Source organism: Trachypithecus francoisi, unplaced genomic scaffold, assembly GCF_009764315.1.
Source record: "Trachypithecus francoisi isolate TF-2019V2 unplaced genomic scaffold, Tfra_2.0 Lachesis_group19, whole genome shotgun sequence".
NCBI lineage: Eukaryota > Metazoa > Chordata > Mammalia > Primates > Cercopithecidae > Trachypithecus > Trachypithecus francoisi.
Genome location: NW_022681464.1, coordinates 7,792,905 through 7,803,859, shown reverse-complemented (window position 1 = coordinate 7,803,859; position 10,955 = coordinate 7,792,905). Strand labels below are relative to the sequence as shown.

At 36.2% G+C, this 10,955-nt stretch overlaps 1 protein-coding gene across 3 annotated transcripts in view; it reads right to left on the bottom strand.

Annotated features, from left to right (window-relative positions):
* Positions 1–2,097: 2,097 nt before the first annotated feature.
* Positions 2,098–10,955, bottom strand: part of SMAD2 (SMAD family member 2) — a 97,487-nt gene continuing 88,629 nt past the window's right edge. For all 3 annotated transcript variants that reach the window (XM_033177807.1, XM_033177806.1, XM_033177810.1), the window contains one exon: positions 2,098–10,422. In XM_033177807.1, the coding sequence (XP_033033698.1) occupies positions 10,299–10,422 (124 nt within the window). In that variant the 3' untranslated portion in view covers positions 2,098–10,298. The remainder of the gene's footprint in view (positions 10,423–10,955) is intronic.

The following is a 10,955-nucleotide window of genomic DNA, read 5'->3' as shown; positions in this document are numbered from 1 at the left end:
TCTCCAAATGGAATGTATTCTCCAACCCTGGGCTTAAACTGTACTCTGCCCATCCTCTTCCTGGACCAAACTGTTCAGAAGTTAACTTCTTTTTCTTGTCATCACATCTCTTTCCTAAACTACTTTGGAACTTAAGTAATTTTATTTTCACGTAACACTAAGAAAGGTGCAGAGGCAGCCAACAAAACTATTGAAGACAGACGGTAAAAACTGGCAAACCTCCATCTCAAATTCCATTTATTCTATAACCAATAAAGTCATGAAGTTTGGACTGGGGCACAGTAATACATTCTGTTCTCATGTAGCTTCCTAAAGAGCTTGCTTAGTCTATTGTTCATTTGTAACTGAACCTGTTATCTGCTATGTCTGATTCAATGTTCTTGCCTTCTATTAATGTGATTTTAAGAATTACTGCATGTCTCACTATGGCAAAACAGCATGACATTTGTTTTACAAAATCAGTTAAACCAATTCTACAAATATTTCCATACCCATTTATTGCAGCAGAAGATAATTTTTATGTGCAAAATAGCTTTTTGGGTTTTTCTACTCCTGTATTTGTAAATTTGTAATTTTTAGGTTGGGCTTACCGTATATTTTGATGAAAAGGGTGACTCTGTCAAAGGGGAAGCTGGATAACTGTATGTTGCAAACATGTTCATGAACACATTCTTCATCCAAACTTAGACAAACCTGGAGCTTACAATAATAGCATTGGATGACATCAGTTTGATACTGATATGCCTGCTTCCTGCACTAAGAGGCTTTCAATCTATTTTGAAGAGGGAAAAAATACGCCAAGTGGGGAGACAGCCCAAACACAGACCTTAATACTCTCATACTCTTCAGCCACTTGATGAACATGTGGAATTATGGATGCTAGGGCCAATACAAAAATCTCTTGATACAGATCAGTGTCACTACTTCAAGCTAAGCAGTGGCAGGCAATGCAAGGGTGAGGTGACAATGTAGAAGGATCTCCTCTAGTCATCCCTCAATGTTGTTGCTCAATGTTGGGAGGTCCCTTTTAGATTGTTTATATAGTGGCAGGTGGTAGCAATTACAGTAAATCTTCTTGGGTTTCCTCATAATAAAAAAGTGTTGATAAAACTGTACCAGTCCCAGGGCTATCCAATGCCATGTAGAATAGTGTATTTTAGCATTTGAGGTCCCTTTTTGTTGCATACTAAAGCATGTTTAAAATGGTTTGCAGAAAACAGTCTGCTAACCAGAAAAATACTGATTCATCCACAAAACTGAATTCTTGCAAGGCACAGAGGAAGAGTGGCTGACCTAAATATTTCTCATTTTAAAAATTATTTCATACTGATTATATGAGATTATATCTTATCTAGTATTTTTCAATGAAGCCTTAAAAATGTTATTTTGTTAAAAATATATTTTAGGCCGGGTGCGGTGGCTCAGGCCTGTAATCCCAGCACTTTGGGAGGCCAAGATGGGCGGATCACGAGGTCAGGAGATCGAGACTATCCTGGCTAAAATGGTGAAACCCCGTCTCTACCAAAAAATACAAAAAACTAGCCGGGCGAGGTGGTGGGCGCCTGTAGTCCCAGCTACTTGGGAGGCTGAGGCAGGAGAATGGCGTAAACCCAGGAGGCGGAGCTTGCAGTCAGCTGAGATCCAGCCACTGCACTCCAGCCCGGGCGACAGAGCGAGACTCTGTCTCAAAAAAAAAAAAAAAATATATATATATATATTTTAGCAAATTTCAACTCTGAAGATGTTTTTGTTTACAGCATAGATCTTATGTATTAGAGTGCTAATGTGGCATAGGCAAACTCTAAAATTAATAAAAATGTATAAATAGCACTGTGCAGTGTGTGGTGTGTGCCTGTTGTGGGGCAATATTAAGTAGTATAAATTTATCTGCCAGGGGGATAGGATAATCTTTTATGTAACACCAAATTAAAAAAACAAAAACATGCACTCTTAAAATCATACATCCATATGTGAAATACACTTTTTTTGGTTTCCATATAATTTAGGGAGTGAACACCAAAATGTAATCCCATATAAAAAAAGATCAGTTTAAATAAAAATTAGAACAATTAAAAATTAGTCCCATAGTAACATGGTAAACAACTCAAATGGCTTTCTTTTAATGCTAGGAAAACTGTCCACCTTTCAACGGTGGCAGGGCTGTTAACACAGATAAGAGCAAACAAGGTAAAAAGTGAAAGCACATACAGATGATGCTCACAAATATATATAAAAACTGACCAGAAATCACAGGACATGTAAGCAATGTTTTCTTAAGCAGAACTTTCTTTGTACTTTAAATAGACTAAAATATTTGGTGTAGGTGGGGGAAGGACAGCAGTATTCAACAATTTTAACTTGAAAACCAGCTGTAATAAAGCCTCAGCTCATTGTTTAATAAAAATAAAAAAGGAACCACATCGTACTTTTGACAATCATAGAACAAAAGCTTACAAAGAACATATTTAATATCTCCATCACAGTGCACCAAGGATGCAGCCACTGAGGACTACCAGAGGGAAACAAGGAACAGGGTCTGCATCCATCATATTGCGTTACAAAATTAATGCCATTAGAGAAAAAAATCTCACCTCACGTGCTCAGTGTTCTAGCTGGTAAGCACCTTATGAGTATGAGGCTAGAATTGAGAGAAACTGCTCAGTCTGCATCAGGACACCCAATTCCTTCACTTGCCATTGGCTGATGCATTAAATCATTTCAACACAACATTCACAGAGAAATATAACAACACATTCTGGCTTCTTGAGCAGGACAGACTGGGAAATGCAGTAAACGCCAGAGCATCAAAGGCCATGTATTTCCTCACAAGAAATCTGCAACCACAACTGGTTTCCTTTTACTAGGCAAAATGTAAATTTCAGATTAAGTTTAACCCCGTAAGGACACATGATTTGTACTTACATATACACATAGGTTCAGAAGAACTTACTATCTAGTTGGCCTCTTCTGTTTCATTAAAACATCAGTTACCTTTGCTGGATCACCAAGTGTGAGTCTCACCACCATGCTGGTACCTTCAGCGATTACCTATGTTATAAATCTCACGTTCCATTCACAGTAGTAAGTGCCAATAAGTATCAGAAATGTTGACAGCCATAGTGCAGCTGAGTTTAGAAGCAACTATGACAACATAAGGAAGTGAGGGTAAATCACAAGAACACCTAAGGTGGTCAGCTCCTTCAGGTGTGCCTGGGACTTGGCTTGGGTTTAGCACTGAAAAGTCCCGCATCTAGGGAAGCCCTCAGTCCCAAGCACATTAGGGCAGCTGGTCACACTGAGAACACTACTCACTCTTTCCTTAATATCACTAGAGAAAAGGTAAGAACTTTCAAGGGCATAAGGCTACCTTTCAGGGCATCAGTCCCCAAAATATTTTTAGGTCACTAGCTAATGGCTAGTTCCTCCAAGCTTGCTAAAAGGCTAGGAAGTCCAGAAATACCTTATTTAAAGGTGTTAACTTTAAGAAGAGTTGGCAGTAATCAAGCAAATTTGTGAGCAGTGTATAAAAGCTCACTCTTGAAACCTGTTTTCAGACCTATCTTCTAAAGGTTCTTCTAGCTTTGTCTGGTTCTATAGTATTTTACTGTATTCTCTTTTTGAAATTAATCCAGTTTTGTATGCCTTTTTCTTTTCTTTAGGTGAAAATATTCTTGCCAACTGTTTTCCAAAGTCTTGCATTATATATTGAAACAAAGACTGCCAGCTGGAGAGACAGCCCTCTGATTACAAAGGCCCAGAATGTTACTTTTAACTGTGCTCCACCAGGAGGTCTGGCCTTGGGAAAAGATGGTGAAAGTAATATTCTCAGATATGAACATTTTTTATTCTGCCTACAATGCTGTGATCTAGTTCAACAACTGCAGAACTGTTTTCATCTTATTATTTGCAGTTTTTCTTTCTTTACTCTTTTGTATAAAAGGTTAGTGTCACAGCTTCACTATCACTAATAAAAAGATACAAATATGCCTTTAAAGTCAGGGTTGGAAAAGCAAAAATGAGGCGTGAGGTTACACTGGTCTAAGAAAGTACTAATTTGGGTTCTGCATTTTGTCAAACAGTTAAAGGTTTTTTAAAAAATTCAAAACTCACACATGTTACCTACTTGGTATGTGTGAATTATTTCTCACAATTTTAATTAATCTGTGTGTATATCAGTTATACAAAGGAATGGATTTCCACATTCTTAAAGCAGGAACCTATATTCACCAGCAAAGGACCCTACTGTTTCTCACCAAAGTTTTTTCAGCTTGAACAATTCAACATTGGGAATAGTAAGAGTGGCAAACAAATGTTTTCTTAGGGACTTACTGAGAAAAGAAAAACCTTACTGGAAGAACAAAGACTTAGTAAAATTTCTATTGCTACAGACAAATGCTAAAAACCAACTTTATAATAACAGCATTATAAAGGGTAGAACTTAATACAGAACCAGAAATACGGCAAGTTACCTAGTGATTAACATTGCAAAATAGTCAAAAACTTCAAATCCACAGAGAAAGGAAAACAATTATGAAATGGAAAATATATAAGTATTTTTATAATTCTAAAACTTCACTTTTGTCCTTAAATCAATATATTATGGATTTCATTGTTGAATAAATTACCATCTTTAATTAAAAATAAGAAGTAAATCAAAGAGCATATTTTGGAGCAACTAAGAGCTGTTACTTTTTGGAGGGTAAAATATTTTTCTTGAAAATTTTTTGAAGAAAAATCTAAAAGCCCTCTATGTTGAGTTAATACACCTTTCTGACCCCCATCATCAATGGCATTGTTCCTCCCAGGGACTCTTAACATCTAAGCAACAGTGAAGTTCTGGGTCCATTATGGATCTCATGGCATCAAACCAACTGACACTGAAGTCAAGTTAATATACTCCAGTGAGATCACCTGTGGGTCAAGGATGGCCCAGAGAATCTTGGAAAATCCATTTACGTTGAGCAAAGCTCTGAATCACCTTCAATCAGGCTGTCAAATACAGGAAAATTTGGCCTTGTAGTAGTGTTTCCCAGGGTAACTTAAGCAGCAAACTTACACCAGAGGAAGAATTAAAGAGGGAGGTATTATCAACAAAAACAACAAAGTTAACCCTAAGTTAGTACGTCCCAGAGTCCGCTGGATGTATAATAATTTAGTAACGGGGTATATGACAGAGCTTTCTTTGATGATAACGAATTCTGGCTGTGATTCTGTTACCAAGTTGCCAAAAAATGGTATACTAACTGAACTGCCAAATGGCAGATTAAGAAAATTAATGTATTCCGATGGTCTGTCCATGAAAGGAAAATGTATACAGACAAATTAAGAACATTTTACCAAGATCTGAGATTCAAACAATGGAACGATTGTTTTAACACTGTTAGAATGACCCCAACTGTTAGTTTGTCTATGAATGTATACGTATATATAAATTCATACACACACATTACTTCATACTTAAAAAGATTGAGGCAGTTCTGCTATATATAGTTAGCTACAATATCCAAGATAAAACAATTCCTACTCAAAAAATAACATGAACACACGAGATAAGTTCTTATCATAAATGCTCTCATGAGGCTATCTAGTATAGCTCATATTTCCTGGTTCTAAGGCTCAAAACACAGGAATTCCACTCCAAGAGATAATTTGCCCCTCAATCCCCACATACAAAGTGTAGTCTAAACAAACAAAATGGTAATAAAAAATTGAAAAGAAAGATATAAAAAGAACTCAATAGCAGGATTCTGACTACCTCTGAAGACCACACACTATCATTATTCCTGATTGTCTTAAATACAACAATCCAACATGCCCCAAGATGGAAATTTGGTATCGTAGGGAAAACATTGGCTACGACTGTCAGAAAAGTTCGTAATCTTAAACATAATTTATGCCATTTGTCAGTCACAAAGGCATTTACTGAACAGAATTTTTGAGCCATCTGTAAAATTAAAATGATTGAATCAATTTGAAAAGCAATCTTCATGATGAAGAAATGAGGACTCTAGGTATGAAAAGCATGTTCCTTTTTTTGTTAATAAATTCAAAGGAGAGAAACATTCTGATATATACAGATAAAAACATGGCTAACAAGCAAGAGGGTAACCAGCAAGTACTACCTGGATGTGAGCTGTCAGGAGGAAAGGAAGAATAAAATTCTGGTAATTAATAGATTCAGCAAAGTAAAGTACATGAAAGGAAGAAATGTTTGATATGTCTAAATATCAATGCCTTAGATCAGAGTAAGAAAAAAAGTCATTCATTGTTCAAGTACACAGATTAGATATCTAAAGAGATATTTGGTGGGCAGGGGCTTGGGATGGAGGGCGCAAATTGGAATGTTCAGCTTTTAAAGCAAAGACTGTACATGAAGACATATTTTAAGTACAGTGAAGATTGTCTTCTGTTACTTTATATCCCACCATAAACCTACCCCACCCTCAGACTAAGAGGGTATCTAATGCTGAATAAATGCTGAAAATATTTAGTAGTTAAAGAAAAAAGAGAAGGATCTTAAAAGGTATATATGGGAAGCTTTTGGAAGAGGTAGAGAATCCAATGGCGTATATATTCTCTTCTATTTGATTTCAACTAGCAAGAGACTTAAATTGATGTTTGCTTTATCTTCAAAGTCTTAGTCTTAAACTGACAAGGGCACAAAAAAAGTGAAATTAAAATAATTTTAACAAAAGGGAAAGCGTTTGACAGTGTTTAAAAGACAGACAAATCAAGCAAAACTGAATGTGGCTTAAGGTAAAAAATACAACTAGGTATTAAACAATTTGTAAAACCTTACAAAGAAAATTTAACTTTCAAGAAAAATTACGGTAGATTTCCTTCTGGCAAAGTGACAGGTCCTGAGGGAAAAAACATAATCTCTACAAGACCAAGCACAGCTCAAGGGTCAGGGCCCCATCCTAGTCATCTTTTTATTATTCAATATCTACCACAGTGGCTGGGCAAACAACAGGCATCAATAAATGTTTACTGACTGAATGTGCATTGTAAGGTATCATCAGTATAACTGATATAGCTCAAATCTAATCACGAAAGCTTCGTTAAAGTAGGATAAAAAGAGCACAATCAGTGGTATTCCAGAAGGCAGGCCTAAATCCAATTATATTTTCTAATCTCAACCAGTGGCTATAAAGACTTTCTGAGCTTCTTTTTAAAGCAATGAAACTCTTTCCAAAAGAAACACCATGCAGTACTTCAATACAGAATAAAGATGCCACTGGCTAGACCAAAGTCAATGGGAACTCCAACAGCCTCCCCTAAGCCAGCCCCCAAGGTGTCTCTGTGGAACCTACTGGAAAAACTACTGCTCATCTTAGAAATGTGATAGAAAGCATACTCATTCAGTTCTGAGGTCATCACATCTAGAAAATTACCAGTACTGTGAAGAATAAATCCTAAGTAATGTTGCAAATTTAAATAAAGACAAAATTTCAACAAAGAGGAGATTCTATCACTTAGAAAAATGAAAACCACACTTATAAATGTGGGGGAGGGGCAGAAAACAAAAAAACTTAGGCCACGGTAGATAAAATACAAAAAACATCATCTCATTAAAAAGCATTAAACATATTTGCACAAATGTAATTACGACCATGAAGTAAACTGCTCAACGGGTATAACTGCTCAATAGGTGTTTTCAAAGAGTTGAGTCCCAATTTCACACTGTACAGAAAAATCGCACCAGAACTGTAGAGATGTGCTCCACTATTGAAATAGCATGTAGGCACGGCTTCACTTAACACAGTAATGCAAGAGTAACCGCCAAGATCAGGACCTTCTACCACTTTCAGAGTTGTTTTCTGCCCCTACAACTGATCCCTAACACCATTACAAGTTCCCAAGTAAGTAAAAGAAGGGCAGAAGCTCCACTGAGTATCTCCTACAGGCCTGATAGTGGTATTACTACCTAGGACATTTACTCTGCTCACAAGATGGGGAAGACATAATTACTGGACAGCACGAAGTCTAGAAGCAAGCAGCAGGGCACTAAAACAGTGAGAGTTTACACAACAAAAGCTTGATAAATTTAGTAGTATGTGGTACAAAAGCAATTTTTACAGCAAAGGTTGAGGAAGAAGATATACTAGTGAGAATGACATGAAGCAGATCACAAAATAAGGCCACCTTCAAAATATTATAAACTATAGAATCATTCTGATCTTCAAGTTTGGATTTATAGAGGTTTCTGTATCAAGCATTAATACCTAATCACGAGTTTCCTTTAGTGTGAACCTTTTTGCATTTGAAGGTATTTTCTTTGCCAGGAATGCTTATCTCCCTTGGCTCATCACTTGGCTAGGTTCTTCAATGTCAGGTATTAGCTCATGTATCCTTTCCTCAGAGGCTTTCCTGGATGTCCTACCTGAAGCATCCCATCTGTTATTCTCCAGTACAATACCCTGTTTATCTCCTTCATAGACAAGTAAGATGATTAAGGGTTAGTGTAACTGCTGTCTCAGCAAAGGCAGGAACTGTAGTTGTCTTGTTCACCTTTACCCAAAGACTAAGAAAGTTCCTGGTACAAACAGGTGAACAATAAATATTTGTTGAACGAATAAAAAATTACTATACCAAATTTACATAAATACATACACATACACACAAATACAGGAAAATGGGGAGTACGTGACAGAAAACCACCAAATGTTGAAAGTATTGAAAAATGATACCTGTAGAGATAGGTGAATATGATTTCAAAGAACAAGTACCAAAGATAGCTTCAAAAATATGAAAATTTATGAAAAGATGACCAGGAGTGGTTATTTTCCATTTCTACTAAGATGCAAACAAAAAGAAATGTTTAAACTGCAATGAGTCAACATTAGATGTCATAATTATTTGCTGCAGAATTAACTACCAACAGAGTTTCGGAAATCTCTCACTACAGAGTATGAAATATGGTCAACCACAAAACCAGGATCAGTTAAGAACAGCTCAGACTGCAGGTAACTTATAAGCTAAAAAACTTGCTAAATAAATGGCTTTTCCCCCAATTTTTAAAATTCTAAATTCATAATTATGTGTAGAATAACAATCAATTTATAAATTGAATACAACAAACTTTAAAAACAGATGGCCCATATCTGCTGATCGTACCTCTGCATCACTTTTCTAGGTATTTTGCAGGAACAATTACATTTACAAAACATCTATTTCATAATACAATCTGGAAACTAAACCAAATCAAACTACTCGAAGAGCAGAAGGTCTGCTGTTGAAATATTTTAAAATACCTTTTGAAAAATGGGTATTTAAAGATTAGCTTTTTAAAAAAGGGATATGTATGTGGAAGTAATTCCAGCATATCCCTGAAAATAATTATACTGCCACCTATGCATTTGTTATGAGGTGGAAGGATAAATCAACAGACTGCTAGATTACACAAGTCAATTATTCCTGTTGAAACTTGGGCATAAGACAAAGGGACTTTCTCCATATGAATTCTTACTGCACCCCAGAATTAACTGGTGCCAGCAGTATCAGTGCAACTATTACTGGTGATGATGTCATGCTATGCTGTTTTGATTATGAGGACAAAAATGGGAATGGAAAAAAGAGGCTTGGAGAGGTTTTTAGTATGGTTTCCTCATAAGATTTAGCAGTTAAAAACAAACAAACAAAAAAACACAAAAAGAATGACTGTTTAAGCCCCACTGAACACATTAAGGTCAAGGATTTCAAAAGTTAATCCACTTTTCTTCCCCCAAGAGTTTATTTTTGGTAAAAGGCGGAAAAATTAGTTTTTCTACAAGGAAAATCTGCTTCTAAATAATTTGAAAATCTTGATATATATTATATATTAAAAAAGACACACAAAAATAACAGAGAAGTGGGAATAACAGATTAGGTACTGTAACTTTATAAAGGTTTGCCTAGATCAAGAAGCAGCGCACACACACCTCATCTATGCAAACTAAAAATGTATATAAACAGCACAATACTGTGATACTGGATCATGATACATTACCTGTACACATAACTACTACTGTTATTAATAAACCTTTGGGACACTCAATTTTATGCCCAATAAGACATCATTAAGTCTTTAAAATCTTCTCTTCCTCTTTAATGGGAGAGTATTTCTAGACACTAATTTTCCCATCTAATATTCAAATATAGGAAACAGATTCCACAAGGTGCTTTAATTGATGAGACCTCAAGTGCTGTTTTCTCTCTTGAACTTTTGGATAGTAAACAGTCCATAGGGACCACACACAATACTATGACAGAAGAGTTGTTAACATTAAGTCTTTTCATGGGACTTGATTGGTGAAGCTTTATGACATGCTTGAGCAACGCACTGAAGGGGATCCCATCTGAGTTAATACTTTGTCCAACCACTGTAGAGGTCCATTCAGATGAAGTTCAATCCAGCAAGGAGTACTTGTTACCGTCTGCCTTCTGTTTAAAAGAAAAGAATACAGGAAAATGGTTATGAAATTCAAGTCCACAGGCAAGGAAAATGACTATGTTTAGGTACACTGCATTAAAATTTTAGAGAAATTAAAAGGTTGTGTATATAATTTTGGACACGATTATTTCAAAAAATGGCTGATCCTCAAAGTACTTCTGATGATCTTGTTTTAGAAGTGATTTACAAGAACATCTTTTTCTCATCAAACTAAAATTAATAATGTGATCTTATTATTCACCATCATCCAAAATGGAACACCTGAGAGAGAATGTAGATACTATTAATATCAGGCCAGGGTCAGACGTGGTGACTCACAACTGTAATCAAAGCACTTTGGGAGGATGAGGCGGGCGGATCACAAGGTCAAGAGACTAAGACCATCCTGGCCAACATGGTGAAATCCCGTGTTACTAAAAATACAAAATTTAGTTGGGCATGGTGGCACGTGACTGTAGTCCCAGCTACTCAGGAGGCTGAGACAGGACAGTCACTTGAACCCAGGAGGCAGAGGTTGCAGTGA